The 21,617-nt window shown below is 41.3% G+C and overlaps 1 protein-coding gene across 1 annotated transcript; it reads left to right on the top strand.

The window, feature by feature from the left end:
• The first annotated feature begins 467 nt into the window (after nt 1–467).
• On the top strand, nt 468–20,785 carry Prps1 (phosphoribosyl pyrophosphate synthetase 1). The gene is made up of 7 exons (XM_027433621.2): nt 468–743; nt 8,703–8,886; nt 11,008–11,106; nt 12,931–13,055; nt 16,361–16,534; nt 17,844–18,003; nt 19,775–20,785. Exons 1-7 carry the CDS (start codon nt 622–624, stop codon nt 19,865–19,867), a joined length of 957 nt encoding a protein of 318 aa, XP_027289422.1. The 5' UTR covers nt 468–621; the 3' UTR covers nt 19,868–20,785.
• The last annotated feature ends 832 nt before the right edge of the window (nt 20,786–21,617 follow it).

Raw genomic sequence — 21,617 nt, 5'->3', positions numbered from 1 at the left:
ATAAAAGTCCTTTAATTTACCCCCATACTTACAACCAGATAAAAATCCGGATCAGAAACCTACACACTCTTGTGACTACCATCTTGCTAAGACAGATACACTTAAAAGAAAATGCATGCCAAGGATGGATTTGGCTTTTTGACCTGAAACAAAAGAAAATACGCATGATATCCTGTTGCGTGGTGGGGCGGAGGAATCTAGCCCTAACGCGTCTGCAGAATCCCTCCTCCTACATCTTTTCACACCCAGAGAATCTTCTCCAAGCTTTCCAAGCAGTGTTTCCCTAACGCGGTGCTATCAGGAGGCGGGGCTACTTCTTAGTCCCGCCCCCTTCGTGCCGTTTAGCCAATCACCGGAGAGAATAATTGGGCGGCAACGTTACCGGAAGACTCCTCCCCTCACTCCGGCTCAGCCAATTCGGAAAGGTTGGGTGGGGAACTTCCTTTGTGGTCCCGCCCCTCTCGGTGCTCGGTAATTTAGAGCCGCGCGCTGGGCGGGAATGTAAGATGGCGGAGTAGCAACGCGGTGCTGTAGGTGTTCAGACGACCGGCTGACTTCGGATTCAGTCTCCGCAGCGGCAGTGACCCCTGAGCGAAGGGCGCGTTTGTGTAGTTGCCCAAGATGCCTAACATCAAAATCTTCAGCGGGAGCTCCCACCAGGACTTATCCCAGAAAATTGCTGACCGCCTGGGCCTGGAGCTAGGCAAGGTGGTGACTAAGAAATTCAGCAACCAGGAGACCTGGTAAGGACGAATGTGGCATCCCGAATGCACCTCACCTGCCCAGGCGGCGGCACCTTGGGGAGATGGAGCGGCCACGGGAATTCCGGGGCGCTGAGGGGGAGGGGGGCAGGACGGGGCGGTAGAGGTTAGCTTGCCCTGCGGGCTGTTCCGTTATTTTACCTCGCGGGAGGGTCGCGTTTATCCTAGCCGCGCGGTTAGGTGGAGCCAAGATGGAGGGGGCAGGCGTAGATGCTACGTTTGAAGGTTGGGGATGGAGGACCTAATGTAGGGGGGTAATTGCCTCCCCGGAGCTCCTGGAGGGGGTATCACCGCTTGGCTTCGGCCATGGGGACACGTGGCTCGTCGCTTCACTGTGGAGCCACTAGGCTGGGTTCGGTTCGCTTTAGGCGCGTTGACTGGTGTACATCGGAGAACCTATCGCGTTCTGAGCCCCCTCGTGGTCTTTCTCCTAGAGTCGAAAAGCTTTTTGATTCGAAATGGTAGCGTTCTGGTTTGGTCTTAAGGGAAGCATGTTCTGAGTACCACTTGCCTTAGATTGGAAAGGGTCGGCTTTTCTTATTTTTACAATCTGTCTGTCGAGGAATCGGAACCACCCTTAAGTTAAATCAAGGTGATGGGATAAAGTGGTGCTTTAGCTCAGTCTCTTTGGTGTTAAGCATCTTACCTTGAGTCATCCCGAAAGTCTTAGGGAAAGCTACATTGTGGAATTGGAAATTTTGACCTTTCCCAATGCTGCTACTGCCACCCCTCCCCCCAAATAGCAGCCTCTTAGTGTTACGTGCGTAGGGATTTAAGAAGGATATTTAGTGAATGTTAATAACTGAAGACAGAATAATGCAGAGGAAGAGCTAGCCCAAACGGTGAATTGAAATTTGAATTTTTTATGGTTTGCCTTAAAACTCCTTGTCCAGCACAGATGTGTCACACACCTGTAGTCACACCACTAGGCATTAGGATAGCCAGCCACAAGCTTGAGGCAAGCCTTGTCTACATAGTTAATTCTAGATTGGTCTTGACCACAGAGTGAGATCCTTTCTCAAATACTAATTACTAACAAAACTCGCTCTCTAGCCCCAGTTTGATGGTCCACGTGCACTAAAGGACCGTGTGAGAGATTACCTACTTTTTTCAGTGCTCCTTCCAACTGTTTATGAAACCTTCTAGATCTCATGCGCTGTATTTTGTAGTTTTCCCACAGATAGAGCACAGGCCATAATCCCGTTTTCATTGGTTTATTTTGATTTTGTTTGTAGGGTGCTTTTTTGTGTGATTTTTCCAGCTTTGGAGCCTGTCCTGGAATTCCTGTAGACCAGGCTGGCTTCAAAGTCACAGAGATCCTCCTGCCTCTGCCTCCCGAGTGCTGGGATTAAAGACGTTGGACACCAACTCCTCGCTTCAGGGGGAATCACCCACAGGTCTCTAAAGTGTAGGCATCGGCCTGCCTTTCTTTGCCAGTTTAGTGTTGGGATTATGGACTGGAGCCATCACTGCCTCCACAGCCTACAGTCTTACAGTCATCTGTTAGGGATCTTTTTTTAAAACTAATAATCAGTAAAGGTACATAGGATTTATTTTCTGACTTTTTCTCTAAATAATGTTTTTGTATTTCTACTTGAAAATGATTTCCAAATATAACTATTTTTTTAGACCTAGCTAAAGTTCATCTGTAATGGATGACTTCTTCCTGGCTTAGTGTGCTGTTAATTGTCATGCAAATGATAGTGCAAACACATAGCAGCTGTAGCCAGGCAATACCTTAGTCAAAAGAGGAGTGCAAGCCACTTCTTACTCCTGGGCCTCACTCAGTTAAGAAAAAACAACCCCAGACTGAGAAAGATACTTTGGCTAGGGGATAAGAATGTTTTTCATTTAGAGGTTTTCTTTGACCCCTTTGATTATTAAATATTTTCCCTGTTTTCAGAAAAACAAAGATGTTTGTTCTTTTTTTTTTCTTTTTTGGTTTTTTGAGACAGGGTTTCTCTGTGTAGCTTTGGGAGCCTATCCTGGCTTTCGATCTGGAGACCAAGCTGGCCTCAATTCACAGATCCGCCTGCCTCTGCCTCCTGAGTGCTGGGATTAAAGGCATGAGCCACCAACGGCATCAGCCCGGCCTGATGCTGCTTTTTTTTTTGCAGGGGTGGGAAGAGAATGACTTTTGTTTTTATGTTAATCCTCTGCATAATATAACACACCAGACCTTGAGGTTATATTTGGGGTGATAGTCATGGGAGAAGAGAGCCTCATTTTCTACTGACATTTTTGATTAAGCCCAACTTAGGTAATAAGGCTTTTTACCTTTATTTATGTGTATGGGTGTTTTGCCTCCATATATGTATGTCATGCATGTCTGGTGCCTGCTCCTTTGGGACTGGATCCCAGATATTTGTGAGCCACCATGTGGGATCTGGGAATCCTCTCCTAGAGTAACCACTGAGCTGACTCTCCAGCCCTAAATGTAAGTTTTAACTTTAAGTTTGGCTTTGAAAAATGGCTGAAATGTTGGTTATTAAACAAAATTATTTTTAAAAGTGGTACTGGTGGGTTGTTCTTTTTTTTTTTTTTTTTTTGCAGGTTGGGGGGCATGGAGCACACCTGGCTGGCTTAGAACTTGCTGTGTAGTCCAGGCTGGCCTTGGAACTCAGAGGCTCTGCCTCCTCTAGTCTAATGAACAAGCCTGAACCACCATGCCTGACCACAGGATGTTTTTGTTTGGGGTTTTGGTTTTTCAAGACAAGGTTTCTCTGTAGCCCCGGCAGTCCTGGAACTCACTTTGTAGACCAGACTGACCTCAAATTCAGAAATCTGCCTGCCTCTCCCTCTTGAGTGCTGGAACTAAATGTGCGCACCACAATGAAGGGCTAATTGTATGTGTGTATTTTAAAGATTTTATTTATGTAAAAGTTTGTTTATATGGGGATGGGCTTGTTTCACATATTTTTGAGTGCTTGCAGATTCCCAAAGAGCAACAGATCACCTGGAGCTGGAGTTATGGTAGTTACCTCCTGACCTGGGCACTGGGTCTTCTAGAAGAACAGAACAGCACTTTTTTCAGACTGGGTCTCACTTTATAGCTCTGACTGGCCTGAAACTCACTATGTAGACCAAGCTGGCCTTCCAGTTCACAGATCCTCCTGCATCATCTACCTGTACACTCAGTTAAGGACTCTTTACTCTGAGCCATCTCTAGTCCTAAAACACATACATTTTAAGGACTAACCTCTAATGATGCTATTGTATTTGTCATGCTTTTAGATGTTTAAACTGGCAATAATTATTCTTGTTTGGACATTTTTGCCCTTTTCCTTTTTGTTGGCATGCATTTTATACAAAACAGTGGGCTTTGGTTTGGCAAAGAAAATGTTTTCTCTGTAGGGCAGTGGTGGCACACACCTTTAATCACTGCACTCCTGAGGCAGAGGCAGGTGGATCTCTCTGAGTTCCTGGACAGCCAAGGCTATACAGAGAAACCCTGTCTTTCTCTCCTGGAAAAAGCCTAGATAATGAGGTTTCATAATTAATAACTCACCTGCTTTAAAGAAAGAATATGAAGCCAGGCAATAGTGGTGCACACCTTAACACTGTAGAGTCAAAGGCAGGTAGGTAGCTCCCTGAGTCAGAAGCAGGCCTGGGCTACACAGAGAAACCCTGTTCCTCCTCAGCTTCTTCCTACCCCAATAAAGAATTTGAAGTACATTCTGTAGTTACAAAAGCAAGGAGTTTGTTAAAATAGATAGAAGTCTTTTAGAACAAAGGACTATAGTCATTTTGCCCAGAACTTGACAAAAAAAATAATTGGTAAAATTTAGATTTACTTTGTGTATCCCTTGGCTTCTGGCAGCCGCAGGGATGGATAGATGCATAAGTAACATGTTTTTATTTTCATACAGCTCTGTAGAGACTTCATATGCAAACTCCTGAAGGATTTATGGATGGGCCCTTTACACAATGAGAAAGAATAGGGTGCAAAATGTAATTTTGTGAGTTTTTTTTATTGGCTTGTGTTTGAAGCTTTGTATAAGGTGATAAGAAGTGAAAAAAAAAAAAAGCCAGGCGTTGGTGGCACACGCCTTTAATCCCAGCACTTGGAGGCAGAGGCAGGTGGATCTCTGTGAGTTCGAGGCCAGCCTTGTCTCCAGAGCGAGTGCCAGGATAGGCTCCAAAACTACACAGAGAAACCCTGTCTCCAAAAACCAAAAAAAAAAGAAAGAAAGAAAGAAAGAAAGAAAGAAAGAAAGAAAGAAAGAAAGAAAAGAAAAGGTGATAAGAAGTCACCCTGGTCACCCTGGTCTAAATGCTTTGAAGAATCCTTTAAGCCTATCAGTCTGTCTAGGGTCAGTTGTGAAATTGTTTGTTCTCTAACTCCTAATCAAACATCCTGACAATAGTAAGTGAATGTGTGGAACACGTGGTATTCTGTGTGCTTTCCCGAGACTACAGCCATAGATAGACCTCTGATACCACATATAAAGGGCAAAGCTGACCTTATTGGAAATCAGTGCACCCAGCTTCTTCTGTCCCCCAAGAGAATGGAGATCTGGGTTAAAGGGGTGGGATGTGTAAGGAAGTACAGAGAGGCTTAGCCATTTTTGAAGTTGCTCAATTACTGGAAATAATTGGTCTAGAACACTTGAGCCACAGAACAGAAGCACTGTATCAGGGAATCTAATCTCTCAAGGAAAGTAAGAGAAAAGACCACACCTTTAATCCCAGGACTCTGGGAGCTAAAGCAGGGTGACCACAGGGCTCAAGGTCAACCTGATTGCTTTGTTTTGTTTTCAAAGTCTCATGTAATCTAAACTGACCTCAAACTTGCTATGTAGCCCAGGATGACTTTCGTTTGTTTGGTTTTCCAGACTAGCTTTGGAACCTGTCCTGGCACTCACTCTGTAGACCAGGCTGTAGATCCACCTGCCTCTGCCTCCCAAGTGCTAGGATTAAAGGCGTGTGCCACCACTGCCATGATCTAGAATGCAAATAAGATCCATTAAGGATAAGTATTTAACTTTAGTTCTTGTTTGTTTTTGTTTTTTTTTTGTTTTGTTTGGTTTGGTTTTTCAGGACAGGGTTTCTCTGTAGCTTTGGAGGCTGTCCTGGAACTCTCTCATAGAGTAGACCAGGCTGGCCTCCAACTCAAAGATCCGCCTGCCTCTGCCTCCCAATTGCCGGGATTAAAGGCGTGCGCCACCAATGCCGGGGCCCTAACATACCTTTCTTAAATTATAAAATTTTTCTTAAATGTCCACATGAGTGTTTTCCCTGCATATATGCCTGTTCACCACATGTTATACCCGGTGGTATATACAAAGGTCAGAAGAGGGCATTGAATCCTAATAGGAATTAGGGATGATTGTGAGCCACCATGTAAGAGCTGGGAACAGAACCTGGGTCCTCTTCAAGAGCAACATCTGCTTTTAACCACTGAGATACACACATTTTGGGTTGTGTTGTTTTGAAGACAGAATTTTAGGCTATCTTCAAATCTCTTATAACCTGATGCTCCTGTCTCAACCTGGAATTAAAGGCTGTGACAACAACTAGATGGGCTCTAACCCAAGACTTCATAGGTAAGGATTTTGTTTTTGTTTTTTTTTTTTGTTTGTTTCTGTGTGTAGTCCTGGCTGTCCTTGAACCCAGAGATCCACCTGCCTCTGCCTCCTAAGTACTGGAATTAGAGGCATTTGTCACCACTGCTGCCTGATGGGTAATGTATTTATAGAAGAACATTCCAGACATTGGGAAGAAGTATAGAGGCTAGGAAGTAGAAAGGGGTATATATCCAAGATAGAAAGAAAAACTGGTAGGTGACAAGCTAGGGAGGAAATATAAGTGTATACCATCAAACCTTGCTCAGAGGTGAGCAATTTTCAGGCTATCTACAGAAATTGGAACACTCCCAAGTTCCCCATAACTTCTCAGAAAGTAAACAATTAAAGTAGGTTCTTTTGACTGACCACAGTCTTGTCGTCATTTTTTTTTTTCTTTTTGAGACAGGGTTTCTCTGTGGATTTGGAGGCTGCCCTGGTACTAGCTCTGTTTGTAGACCAGACTGATCTCGAACTCACAGTGTTTCGCCTGCCTCTGCCTCCCAAGTACTGGGACTAAAGGAATGAGCTGCCACCGCTCAGCTGAGTCTTCCTTTTTTCATACTTCTGTTACCACAGCTTTAATTGAGAGATGCTGTAATGGTTCCCTGAGTATACACAGTGGAGCACAAGTATATTCTTTTCTTTGGTATTTATTTGTTTGGTTAGTTGTTTTGAGACAGGATCACAAACTGTGGCCCAGACTAGCCGGGAGCTCATTGTATATCCTAAACTTACCTCAGCATACTATGTCTTAATACAATCAGTATATTGACACAGATAATCATCAAGATTACAAAACACCCTTATTAATTACCAAAAGGGTCTTTTATATTTGCTCTGTAATGACTACATCTACTTTTCTCCTGTCTTTCAATGGTTTTCTTTTAATATTGCCTTTATCTGGTTTGAGCCTCTGAGTAATACTGGCCTCAATAAAATTGAGTTGGAACTTGTTTCCTTATCCATTTCTGGAAAAGACTGTAAAATTAGCATCAATTTTTAAAATGCATTAAGCTGGGAGTTGCCTAATTTTTTTAAAGTTTTTCATACAATGTATTTTGATCCTATTTCCCCCCCACCCAAGTCCTCCCAGATCCTCCCCATGTCCCTACCTACAAAGCTGTTTTTGTTCCTCTTAGAGGTTTTATCAGTGGTATTGATTTTTCTCTCTCTTATATAAACTAGCTTTCTCATTTTTTTCTCTTAAGTCTTTAAATTTTTTATTGTTTTCCATACCCTGTCTTTAAAATCACCATAATCCTTCCTCCATTTCCTTAGTCCTGGAATTACAGATGTGCACCACCAACACTAGCCCAATTTTTTAATTTTTAGTTAAAAATATTGTGTGTTTCTGTGTGTTTGCACATACACATGCGAAGGCCAGAGGACAACTTTGTGAAGGTGGTTTCTCTTATTCCCCTTTTACATGGATTCCAGGGATTGAACTTGGGTGGTGAGAGTCACTCACAAGTACTTTACTTACTGAGCTTGTTCCCCCTCCCTTTTTTATTTTTAAATGTTTTTATTGGTAGAAAACCAAGGATCAGAATAATATTTTCATTATTTAGTAAAACACAGCCTGCTTAATAGAGTAATTTACTTTTGGATTTTTAAAGATATTTTTATCTTTGCAAAGATTTTTATTTTTTGTGGGAATATGTACATATTAGTGTAGGTGTCAGTCCACAGAAGCCAAAGGTGTCAAATCCCCTGGAGTTACAGGTGGTTGTGAGCCCTCTGAAGTAATGTCCTCTGGAAGAGCAATTCATGCTCCTAAAAACTAACCCATCCCTCCAGATCACTCTGGGAGTTTTTATTAAACAAGACTTTCTACTTAGGTCACAGTAGTTAGCCCAGAATGAGGTCAGGGCCTGCATCTGTTTCATTCAGCATTACATGTTCCTAGTAATTTAGTTTAACACGAGTATGAAATATTTGAGTGAACTGTCACTATGTTAGGGGAGGCATTGTCTTCTCTATCTATATAGCATCAGTACAGAATATAGGTGATTCATTCCTTGGGATATTCCTACTTTTCCTTACCTGTGACTAGAATAGTCACCATTGGTAACAGATTTGATACCATATGAAATTATGGTAGAGTTGCTTCTTTATAAGTACTTTAAGTCAACCAATCTTTTTCATGTTGCGTCTCATTTATAAACTCAGAATGTTTTTGTGTAGTGAACTGGAATGAACTGGGCAATGAGCTGCTTCTGTTATACCAGGTTCTTTAGGTGCTCTCTCAAAGTCTGAAGTGATCAATATCCACATGGAACTATATCCCATGCATAGCATATATGAATACTGATGTGACCATCTGGTACTTAGGAAAATATTGCTTACTTATATTTGTTCTCTTTTTTTATTTTAGTGTGGAAATTGGAGAAAGTGTACGTGGAGAGGATGTCTACATTGTTCAGAGTGGGTGTGGTGAGATAAATGACAATCTAATGGAGCTTCTGATCATGATTAATGCTTGCAAGATTGCTTCAGCCAGCCGGGTTACTGCAGTCATCCCTTGTTTCCCTTATGCCCGCCAGGATAAGAAGGATAAGGTAGGAATGGATTATTTTTTTGTAGTGTTTGGTGATCAGACCTAGAGCTTAATGCTGGGCTAGTGTTCTACCACTGAGTCATACTCTCAGCTCAAAATCTTTTTAATGTAGGGGGGAAATGAACATTGCCCAAATTCACAAACTATCAGTTATACCAGAGCATTTAAAAATGATATTTCTGCCGGGAGTTGGTGACACACGCCTTTAATCCCAGCACTGGGGAGGCAGAGGCAGGTGGATCTCTATGAGTTCAAGGCCGGCCTGGTCTCCAGAGTGACTGCTGCCAGGATAGGCTCCAAAGCTACACAGAGAAACCCTGTCTCCAAAAACAAAAAAAAAAAAAAAAAAAAAAAAGATATTTCTTAGGTGTTGCGTTGATAATATAGTGGTGGGTATAGCTGCCTTCCAAATAAAATCAATAAGTCTATGATTTATGTTGTAAATTTTATTTAAGTCATTTTAACTTTCATTTAGCTGACAAATATTTTTAATTGTGTTAAGACTAATCAATAGCCGGGCAGTGTTGGTGAATGCTTTTAACCCTAACACTCTGGAGGTAGGAGCAGATAGAGGGCAACCAGGGCTACACAGAGAAACCCTGTCTCAAAATAAAAAAAAAAAACTACCCCCCCCCCCCCCCGCAAAAAGACTAATCACCAATCCTTTGTAGCAGAATGCACGCGTGGGTGTGGGAGGGGGTATGGGGGGTGTGAGTGTGTTTTAGTGGGCATCAAATCTGGGGCCTCACAATGCTACACCAAGTGCTGTTACTAAACTATACACCAGCGTATTTTTCCCTTTTATTTTTAGGCAGAATCTCACTAACTTTCCTAGGCTGGCCTTGAACTCATTTTGTAGTCCAGGCAACTCTTTCTTGCAATCCTCCTGCCTCCGCTTCCAGAGTAACTGGGAATCCAAGCCCATGCCTTTGGGCATAGGAAAATACTTTTAAAACTGTAGCTCTATTAATCATCTAGCCAGGTTGTGTGGTACGTGCCTGTGGTTGGTCACAGATCTATCTTCAGGAGACTGAGTGAAGCTAGAAAATCATTTGGGCTCAGGATTTTGAGGGCAGCCTGAGCAACATAGCAGGAACACACTTATGCCCACCTAAGAAAACATTAGCAAAGTATAATAGAGCCTCTCCCGTAGTATCACAACATCTTGATCCCAGTTGTAACCCCTTTGTAAAACTTGAAGTTGATTACATGAATACTTGCTCTCCTGCATTTCATGTGTCTGGTTTATTAGACAATGAGGTATATACATATGCTTTTTAAGTATTTTGTAATTAATTCCCAGTTTTATTGTGACCAAGGATAGAATAAAAGCATAGACTTGTAGTAGTCACAGATATGTTGAGGTTGCTATAAAATCAGACTCCCTACTGAAAATGTATGCATAAGAAAACAGCCAGAGCCTGGCATTGGTGGCTCACGCCTTTAGTCCCAGCACTGGAGAGGCAGAGGCAGGCGGATCTCTGTGAGTTCGAGGCCAGCCCTGGTCTCCAGAGTGAGTGTCAGGATAGGCTCCAAAGCTACACAGAGAAACCCTGTCTTGAAAAAGAAAAAAGAAAACAGCCAGAGCCTAGTAATGTTGCTCATGCCTTTGATCCCAGGAGGGAGAGTCAGACAGATCTCTGTGAGGCCAGCTTGTTCTACCTAGAGAATTCAAGGACATCCAGAGCTACATAGAGAGATCCTGTCTTTTTTTAAAAAGCCTGGTAGTGGTAGTGTGTGCCTTTAATTTCTAGTGAGGCAAAGGTAGGTGGATCTCTGAGTTCTCAGCCAGCCTGTTCTACAGAGCAAGTTCCAGGACAGCCAGGGCTCACAGAAAAACACTATCTTAAAAAAAAAAAAAAAAACAGAGAGGGAGAGGAAGGTTAGGAAGATAGTTTTCTATACTAAAATTTGTATCCTCATTTGTTTGAAACAATGGTATACTGCTTACTGTTTGTATTAGACTATAATCTACTCAAAGATCAATGGCCACATCTCATGAATTTCTTGGTGATAAAATGTCTTAAAAATATAAGATACTTGGTAAATGTTTCTCAAGCAAATGAACTGTTTTCATCTCGGCTTTTGTTTTTTCTTTTTTTCTTTCCTCCCTTCTTTTCAGAGCCGGGCTCCCATTTCGGCTAAGCTTGTTGCAAATATGCTATCTGTAGCAGGAGCGGATCATATTATCACCATGGATCTACATGCATCTCAAATTCAGGTACTAGTAGAAGGAAGCTAAGTACTGAGAGTTAGACAGGTGAGAGGAGAGCCAGACATGATGGTACACATCTGCATTCTGGGGGCTAAAAGCTGAAGCAAGAGCTTAGTGAGATAGTTTGGTATTATGAGAAGGACATACATAGGCTTTAGGATTAGAACTAGCCTGCATGCTTCTACTTAAACATACTAGCACATTGACTTCATAACCTTGCACAGGTTACTTCTGAGGATAGTATGTGTTCATTATTGTGGTTTAAAATAGTAAGTCTATGACATACTTGGCTGATGACTGGTGCAGCTGATGACAGTGGTAGCTATTATCAAGATTATTCCCCTTGAATAATCAGTCTTAACTTTATAGAGCTTCAGACATTAAATATTTTTATACAAACCCAGAGCAAGAAAAATCAATTGCCGCATTTATTTTATACTGTCTAAAGAAGCTTTCAGCTACGAATAATACCTATAATCTAAGCACCTGGAAGGCCCAGGCAGGGAGATTGAATTCAAGCCAGCCTGTGCTGTAGAGTAAAGCCTGTTTTAAAAGTATAAACTCCCAGCTATTACCATTTGAGTCTTCTGGCAATGCAATGAGGTACATAGGACAGAGGAGTGTACTCATCCTATAAAAAAGAAACAATTGAAAATACAACTAGTTTGTATAAACTAGAATTAAAACACATATCCCCTGATTTCTAGTTATTCTGTATAGTCATCCCCTATAAATAGTTGTCAGTGAATTTATATGTCATACTATCTCTAGCTGCTTCGCCAGTTTGACCAGCACAAATGCCAAGTAGCATAAAACATAAGTGACATAAAACAAACTGAGTCTGAACAAGTTGGCTTGGCAGTTCATAGTGCTTGGCTGAATTTGACTGTTACAGGGGCTCGTTTGTTCCTGTAGTGAGGTGTGGGTTGGCTAACCCCTGGTATTGCTGATCTTGCATGGAAAGGTGGCTATTTTTATAGTTACCCCCTTGGGCTTGCCTTCCCAATACTTTGAATATTGTGGTAAGGTATTTTCCATTAACTTATTGTTCCTTTTAATTATTTTTTAAGATTTTATTTTTTATTATGTATACAACATTCTGCTTTCACGTATATCTGCACACCAGAAGAGGGCACCAGATCTCATAAAGCATGGTTGTGAGCCACCGTGTGATTGCTGGGAATTGAACTCAAGACCTCTGGAAAATCAGACGGTGTTCTTAACCTCTGAGCCATCTCTCTAGCCCTCCTTTTAAATTTGTGTGCGTGCGCGCGTGCATGTGTGTGTGCATGGATACATACATGGATACATGCATGCCATGTGTTATGTGGAGGTAAGAGAACAAACAACTTTCAGGAGTTCTCTTACCAAGTAGGTTCTCAAAGATCAAACATGGGCTCCAGCCTTTTTTTTTTTCATGAACAAAGATTTTTATTGAAGTGAACTGCATACAAGCAGAATCATCTAGCAGATAAGGATACACCCAAATCTCCCATAGTCACTGTCAAGCGCACTGTTCTCTTATAGGCTATAGTTAGCCTCTGTCCAGGATTCATCTTGACAATATCTACAAAACCTTCAGCCTTTTTTAAATTACATTGATTGATTGTTCATTGGACATACATGTGCTGAAGCATGTGTATGTAGGTCAGAAAACAACTTTCAGTAGTCAGTTCTTCCATGTGAGTTCGGAGAACAAACTCCTCGGGTTATCAGACTTGACAGCAAATACCATAGATGAGACTTCTGAATCCACTTTCTTTGTGTTAGCCTTTCATAAATGGAAGAGAAGAGAAATAAAACCAAACTTGACCCAACTTCTTTCTTCAGGGCTTTTTTGATATCCCAGTGGACAATTTGTATGCGGAGCCAGCTGTCTTAAAGTGGATAAAGGAAAATATATCTGAGTGGAGAAACTGTACTATTGTCTCTCCTGACGCTGGTGGAGCCAAGAGGTATGGTAGTTGTTGTTGTTGCTGTTGCTGTTGTTGTTGTTATTATTATTATTATTATTATTATTATTATTATTATTTTGGTGTTTTGAGACAGGGTTTCTCTGTAGCTTTGGAGGCTGTCCTGGAACTCTCTCAGTAGACCAGGCTGGCTTTGAAATCACAGAGATCCACCTGCCTCTGCCTCCTGAGTGCTGGGATTAAAGGTGTACGCCACCACCCGGCTTATTATTGTTCTTAAAAAATAATGCACTACTAAAATCTTTCAGTTGGTAATATCCCAGAGTGATCTGGTCGAAGTGCCACTTTCACAACTTCAGATTGCATGTGCCAGAGGCTAGTACATAGATTTGATATAGTTTTCATCCTATACTGGCTGGCTTTAGTCATCTGGAAGGCAGGGTAAACAGACAGGACCCTAAGTAATCATTGCATTGTTGCATTATTAGTGACTTGGTACTTCAGAGTTAACACTGCTGTAACTTTATCAGGAATGGAAGGAAATTTCATTTGCAATGAATTTATTCTTTTTTTTTTTTTTTTGGTTTTTCGAGACAGGGTTTCTCTGTGTAGCTTTGGAGCCTATCCTGGCACTCGCTTTGGACCAGGCTGGCCTCGAACTCACAGAGATCCACCTGCCTCTGCCTCCCGAGTGCTGGGATTAAAGGCGTGCGCCACCAACACCGGGTGCAATGAATTTATTCTTAACCCATATATTAATGGATAATTAAGCTTTATATACCTCTTGTAAGGCTGTTGGTTAAACCATCCTTAGGGTTAAAAATTACAAAGCAAAATGGGAAATAAAGTATGGTTTTTAAATTTAAAGTCAGGACCTTAGTTTTTTCTTTTAACCAAACTTATTGCCAGGGATTAGCAGTTACAGTGCTTTGTAGCTTTGTAGCTCAAATGGTGCAGACTGAGCCTTTGATTTTCTTAGTGGATTGCTTACAAAAATGGGACACATGTTCTTGTGGAAGGGCTACGAGACTCAAATGAGTAGAAAGAACTACGAACTTTTCAAAAGTGATACAAATCACGAAGAAGTCAAACCTTTCTCAACCATCTCTTTAATTTCAGTAACTTCAGTGGAATAGATAAGCTGAGAACTTGGATTGTAATTTCGGCCAGATATATGGCTTGATGAACTCCTTTTAATTGGTTGTCCTCTGTGACATCTAGTGACAGTATAAGACCATCCCTTTATAGGCCGTTGTCACATTTCTTCTTAACTTCTTAAGCATTATCCTTACATCTTTCTTGGTGACTTAAAAAAAATCACTTGAAATAATCAAGCAGTTTTTTTAAGTTTGCTATAAGAATACTACTTCCTGCAAATGACTTTGTTTATAATTCTTTTTCATTCTGATTACCTTATACTGATGGAGTATTTTCCAAGTGAGTGGTGCTCATTTCTGTCTTGGCAGAGTTGGGGAGTAAGTAAGGATTCCAGTGTGATTATAATTTGCACAGTAGCTCTCCACCCAACGGTGTATGGGTTACTTTTCCAACCCTTTTCTACGTTGTTGGGGACTGAGTGTGTTGGCCAGTGAGCATGAACAGTGTGGCACACTTGGTAACTGAATGCACTTGTCTTGTATGTCATTATTCCAAGTAAATTGGTTACCTCTGATGTTAGGTGCCTAACCAGTAGTAACAGAGCACAAGGTGTGTTTCCTTTAGATCCAGATAGAAGTGGTGCTTAGAGTTGTGGTTCAAACTTACAGTCTTTGACCTGTTTAGCAAAAACTCTGTTCACAAGAAAAGTAGGGCATAATACATTGTTACATTTAAAAACACTAAACCTGAAGCATGAGTCTTTTCCTTTGTGCAGATTGCACATCACAGAGGTAGGGTAGCCTATTGTCATTTACACTGGATGACTTTATCCTTGAGTGAATTATTTTATACTTCATTGTCAGATTTGTCTTCTAACATGCCTTTTTTGTAACATGGGTTTGTTTGTTTGTTTGTTTTTGTCTTGGTAGGGTCCTGCCGAGGTGTGCCCCCCCTCAGCCCTAAATAAACACACAGATGCTATGTTAGTTACGAACAATGACTAGGGCTTCTTATTGGCTAGCTCTGTCTTAATTATTAACCTGTCTCTATTAATCTTAAGTATTTCCACGTGGTCTTATCTTACCTGAGAAGGGTCCGGACCTCTTACCCCTTTGCAATCTCACATGATGTCTACTAAGTGTCTCCACAGAGAAGAGAGCAATTTCCTATTTGTCCCTGCTTATATCCTGATTCTGCACAACTATGTATATCACTTCCTCTCTGGCCAACCAGCCAATCAGTGCTTTATTCATTAACCAATAAGAGAAACATATATACAGAAGAGCATTCCCCATCACCTTTTAATGTGGCTTGTATTATCTTTAATAAGGGGGGAAAGTTCCCTTTGCATTTGATGATTTAGGCTGTAGTAACATGCCCTATTTGTCTGGTTAATTGGTTTAATTTTCTTTCTAGCATTTATAGAAGGAATCCCAGGCTTGGTGACCAGGTACAGTTGACATTTACAATTGGTGGTGGTTTCACCGCCATGTGGCAGAGATGAGTGTATGGACATGTGGGCGCTGCTCCACTCCTAGCTTCACATTCACATGTTAATACTGGAATCACGAATCTTCCGTGGTGAAAATTGGGACAATCTATATTCCCTGCACTAGTTAAGATCTCTCTTTCTCCTTCTGCCTTCAATCTGTTAAACTAATGTACCTTAACATATACTGCTTCTCAGGATTGGTGAAGGGTATGTCTACCCCATCCCCAGAATGAAAAAGTTTGAGAAATTATAAATTTGGTATTACAGAGGCCTTAATCCATAAGATCCAGTTTGTAAATTTTGTTTTGTTTTGTTTTGTTTTGTTTTTCGAGACAGGGTTTCTCTGTGGCTTTGGAGGCTGTCCTGGAACTAGCTCTTGTAGCCCAGGCTGGTCTCAACTCACAGAGATCTGCCTGCGTCTGCCTCCTGAGTGCTGGGATTAAAGGCGTGCGCCACCACAGCCCGGCTCCAGTTTGTAATGTTTTTGAGATGTCAATAATAGCTGTTTTCTTCAAGCTCTGGGATCTGTTTTAGTTTTTTTTTTTTTCTTTTCTTTTTATTTTTTTGATCTGTTTTAGTTTTCAGGAGTATTCTCTCTTAAGGGAAAAAATGCATTCTTTTGTATAAGTTGATAAGAGTGATGGACCCCAGGGCCTCATGCATGTTAGACACCGCTGTCAACCACTGAACTATATTCTTAGCCTTGGAATCCCCGGGCATAACTGTAACTCACCTTTGAACCTCTCCTCTTTCACAGAGTGACCTCCATCGCAGACCGATTGAACGTGGATTTTGCCTTGATTCACAAGGAGCGCAAGAAGGCCAATGAAGTGGATCGCATGGTGCTGGTAGGAGATGTGAAGGACCGCGTGGCCATACTTGTGGATGACATGGCTGACACTTGTGGCACAATCTGTCATGCTGCTGACAAGTGAGTACAGGGTGCTGGGGCTAGTAGTTAGAAGTGAAAAGCTAACTACTGCGTTGCTGATTGGTTTTTTCAACAAAACAGAAGGGATAATTACCTTTGGGATATTTTAATCAGGCTCGTTCTTAATACATATAGATGAATATTCGCTTAAACTTCTTCGTTTGTATAGAGATGCTGGTTTTATATTAAGTCAAAAGTCAAGTCCATCATATACACTTTACCTTCCAAAGCCCTTGTTTAGTTAGTAACATAATCTACCATAGACTGGGTGTTTCCCCTCACGATTGCATGGCTGACTAATAGCTGCAGTGAGACAGTATTTGGATCACACACATTGCTAGATCAAGGAAAGGTCCAAATTCCACATCTGGTTTCTACCGAGTATATAGTATGTGCCATTATAAAGTTTAAAAATCGTTAAGTCCAACCATAATCAAAACAATTTCTAGATGGTAAAATTTGCCCTTTTAGCTATCCACTTCAGTGACATTAATTATGTTTGCAATGTTACACATTGTTGACTTTTTGATGAGTCAGAGGTCCATATGTAGATATCCTTTACATATATTTATTCATTTTGTATGTGTGCATATATGTGCATGCATGGCAAACGTGGAAGTCAGAGAACAACTTTTGGAATGGTTCTCTCCTGAGGTCCCAGGGATCAAGTCAGGTCAGCAGGCTAGCCAGCGAGCACAGTCAAATGCAACGTATTCCTGGTTATGCTTATTTTGGGGGTCTTAGATTTTTCAGGCTTGTGGTACCATATCTTTATCATATAGTTTTCCAGATCACATTGAAGCACATTTGTCTTTTTACCAGCCAGAAAGTAAAAAGAACACAGATTACCCCTGGAAATTTCATAGGTTCTATCAAGACAGGGCTTAGTGTAGACTTTACTTCTTGATGTGTCCCTCTAAAAGTAATGTGTTCACTTCTGGCCCCAGTATGGTTCTGCAGATTACCCTTGGGGGCATTTAGTCTTAAATAATATCTTGAGAAAGAACCCTCATGTTATAATTAGTGACCTTAGTAGAAGAAAATGCTTGCTACATTATCTTTACATATGAACTAGAAAGTCATGTGAACACACAAAATGGTAGATACTATAAACCAAGCCAAAAAGAAGTTTTGAAATGAAACCTACCTTTCTATACTTGATCTTGGACTGGTCAGACTCCAGAACTATGAAGCATGTTTGTGCTAAAACTACCAAGTCTCTGATACTCTGTTATGACAGACTAATACTCTTCTTCCTAATTCAGATTCTGTAATTGCAGGTCAGATTAATCAGCTTTTTTTCTTCCAGACTTCTCTCAGCTGGAGCTACCAGAGTTTATGCTATCTTGACTCATGGAATCTTTTCTGGCCCAGCCATTTCTCGCATCAACAACGCATGCTTTGAAGCAGTAGTAGTCACCAATACCATACCTCAGGAGGATAAGATGAAGCACTGCTCCAAAATACAGGTGAAATGAGATTAATCCAAAACAAAACTATCCTTCAGTGTTGTGGAGGTACAATGTTAAGTCAGATATGTGAATCCTGAAGCTTAACTTGTTTGAGTCTGTCTGGTTATTGTTTTGCTCTGGGATGGAAACCAGAGTCTTGCTTCTATAGGTAGGCAGTCTGCCACTGTGTTTCTGAAGCCATCCTTTGTTCCTTTTTCTTTTGGCATTGAGAACCGACTGCGGGGGGCCCTACCTTTGTACTTTTTACATGTCCTCTCATTAAGTTATCCATGCAGGCCTTGAATTTGATATTCTCCTTCACTTCCCAAAGTAGCCAAGGGCCTGGCTTCTCTCTTTGAGTTGTCTTTTTTTTTTTTTTTTTTTTTTGCTTGTGTTTGGATTTTTGTTTGTTTGCTTGTTTGTTTTTTGAGATACCGTCCTACTACATAGCTCTGGCTGGCCTATAATCTTATGTAGACTAGGCTGGCCTTGAACTTAATGTACCTGCCTCTGCCTCCTGAGTGCTGGAATTAAGGGTGCGCCTGACCACATCCAGCTTTGTGTACTTTTTTATGTTTTTTTATTAATATTTTAAATCATTTGTATGTAGTTGCTTGTGTGAATTTCAGAGGCTTAAAGATGGCATTGAGTCCCCTGGAACTGGAGCTAAAGGTGGTTTTGAGCTTCCCTCTGAGTGCTGGGAACTGAATGTAGGTCCTTTGCAAGAACAATGAACTGAATTTAGGTCCTTTGCAAGAACAATGGAGCACTCTGAAATGCTGGCCATCTCCCCAGTCTCTCTTTGTGAAATTTTGGTTTTGCCTTTTTCCCCCTGGTTTTTGAGACAGGGTTTTTCTCTGTGTAGCTTTGGCTGTCCTGGCACTCACTCTGTAGACTGGCTGACCTTGAACTCACATAGATCTGCCTGCCTCTGCCTCCCAAGTGCTGAGACTAAAGGCATATACCACCACTGCCCAGCTTACTTTGTTTTTTTTTTTTTAAACAGGACACACTGTTGACTAGGGTAACCTAAGACTCATTGTAATCCTCTTGCCCCAGCCTCCCAAATGCTATAGTTATAGGCATATTCATTTTTGTTTAGTGTTTTGTTTTTTAGGTTTTTGTTCTTTTTTTTTCGAAACAGCATTTCTCAGTGAAGCCCTGCCTGTCTTAGAGCTCCCTCTGTAGACCAGGCTGGCCTCAAACTCAGAGATTTGCCTGCTTCTGCCTCCAGAGTGCTGGGATTAAAGGCATGTGCCACCACCACCTGTCTAATTTTTTTATTTGTTTGTGTGTGTGTGTGTGTGTGTGTGTGTGTGTGTGTGTGTGTGTGTGCGTGCGTGCGTGCGTGCGTGCGTGCGTGCGTGCATGCGTGCATGCATGCATGCATGCATGCAGGAATGTGTGCTGGTTCGCTGGTTACTGCAGAGAACCAAAAAAGGGCATCAGACTCCCTGGATCTAGAGTTGCAGGAGGTTGTAAGCTACATTACATGTATTAAGAACTGAACTCTAGACTTTTAGAACAGTAATGCTCTTAACTATTGAGCCATCTCTTTGGCTGCTATACACACATAATGGCCTGTATAGCATCAATGTTTTGATGATCTTGTTTTTGTCCTATATTAGCATCTTAATTCTTTCTAAGTAATTCTAGTTAAAAAAAAAAAAAAAGATGAACTGAGTGCTAGATCCTTAGTAAGGGTGCTTTCCAGGCTCCTCCGCTAGGCTGCAGATGGACCAGCAAACTGTCCCTGCCTACTAACCTGGTGCATTTCTTGCCTTTCTAGGTGATTGACATCTCCATGATCCTTGCAGAAGCTATCAGGAGAACCCACAATGGAGAGTCTGTCTCCTACCTGTTCAGCCATGTTCCTTTATAATAGAATAACTTCTGAAGCATTTTGAAAATAAAACCAACCCCACCCCTTGTTTTTCTTGGTATTTGGTGAGTTCATCGGAAGACCCAGCTTGCTCCAGTGTAGCTTTTTACATCCCACATTAGATACATTAGAATTTAGCCTAAATTGGAAAAAGGCATTGTGATTAACTGCTAGGATGTCCTACTTGCATTGTTTCATCCTGGCTTTTTTGTTTATTTTGTGAGCCTTGCAGCTTTAACTAGAGCTCAGCTGCTGAAAGATGTATAGACTGTTGAGAGTATTCCACAAGGTCCTTAGGCTGTGATTGACAAAGCTCACACTCCATTGCATGTGACTGCTTTGGGGGTTTTCTTCATTCAGAATAACTAGCAACAAAGCCAGCCCATATGTGATATACATTTTCAGGTTTGTGCTACACTATTGCAAGAACCCTGAGCATCCTTAAACATAATTCCAGTAGTTGAGCACCCTGTTAGGCAGGGGCAGGTAGCTCAATGAAGTAATTTTTGGGAGGAAGAAGCCTGATCTATTGCTATCTGTTTAACTCTATAGATTGAATTCTCTACACATGTTCATTTCCATTTGGCTTTAACTTCAGCCATCTTGGCCTTTTCCTGGCCAAATACCTTGGACTTGGCGATCATTGTACTATAATCTTCTGTAAGACAGACTGCTTCTTGCTATGTAACTGCTAACATTCACATTAGAAAACTTGTTGTAGCTCAGTCTTCCTTAGCCTATTACCACTGTGGTAGTAGGTTTTAGGTGGTGTCATAGTGCCTTTTGATTAATTTAAGTATTTAATTTTTCATGTTTCTTGGATCCATTTGGCCTCTCAGTTAAACAGATTTGTGCTAAACAATTTGGTGTTATAGTCTGTTGTAGAAAAAACTTAATAAAATGTCTGTATGCAACTTTGGTCTGTGTCATATCTACTGATTTCTCTGCCAAAAGTTTGTCTCAGGTGTCTTGCTGTCCGATGTATCTCTTATTTTTTCCAAACCATTTTAGCCACCTTTTTAAAAAAGCAAAATAGCAATGAAAAGACTTTACTGAGAATTAGAAGCAATCTAATTCTGTGTGGTGTACCTGAATTATAGGATGTGATGCCTTCTGGGTTCCTGCCACTTTCCTGGGATCCAAATTCCTATTACTTTTTTGCCTAATGTGATGATTCCTCTCCTACACCAGTGTTTGCCATTTAATTTCAGCCCTTCTAAATAAAACTTGGGATTGTGAGCATGTAAAATTTAAACATAAAATATAATGCATTCCAAGATTTTTTTTAGCGGGTTTGTTTGTGCATGACAATCCCCACGTTTTATTTTGTTTTATTTCTGAGTTTTGACATAAGACCTAGACTGTGGGACTATGTAAGCCAGGAGCTAGGTTGAGGCCTTAAGGTCATTCAGGAGAAAGCATCACTCTTCAACTTTAAACTTTGTCTACAGCAAGGCAACTGCCTGTGACATTAAGGAAAGGGCCATAAGCAAGCGCCTACAGTGGGAGGACCCTTAATATCTTTTTTTTTTTCCGAGACAGAGTTTCTCTGTGGTTTTGGATTTGGAGGCGGTCCTGGAACTAACTCTTGTAGACCAGGCTGGTCTCGAACTCACAGAGATCCGCCTGCCTCTGCCTCCGAGTGCTGGGATTAAAGGCGTGCGCCACCACCGCCCGGCTCCCTTAATATCTTAGACATTGGTTTTGTTATGTTTTAGTTTTGAATTTTTGAGATAGGCCCTCACATACC

The sequence above is a fragment of the Cricetulus griseus genome, chromosome X (genome assembly GCF_003668045.3).
Source record: "Cricetulus griseus strain 17A/GY chromosome X, alternate assembly CriGri-PICRH-1.0, whole genome shotgun sequence".
NCBI classification, from domain to species: domain Eukaryota; kingdom Metazoa; phylum Chordata; class Mammalia; order Rodentia; family Cricetidae; genus Cricetulus; species Cricetulus griseus.
Note: the sequence above shows the minus strand (reverse complement) of the source record. Positions and strands in the feature narration are given on the sequence as shown.

What these genes read in the sequence shown, in the direction of transcription:
- Prps1 (XM_027433621.2), top strand. Translation starts at nt 622, where the DNA reads ATGCCTAACATCAAAATCTTCAGCGGGAGCTCCCACCAGGACTTATCC. An exon ending in TTCAGCAACCAGGAGACCTG is followed by an intron (nt 744 to 8,702) that starts GTAAGGACGAAT and finishes TTTTTATTTTAG; the next exon opens with TGTGGAAATTGGAGAAAGTG. An exon ending in TACATGCATCTCAAATTCAG is followed by an intron (nt 11,107 to 12,930) that starts GTACTAGTAGAA and finishes TTCTTTCTTCAG; the next exon opens with GGCTTTTTTGATATCCCAGT.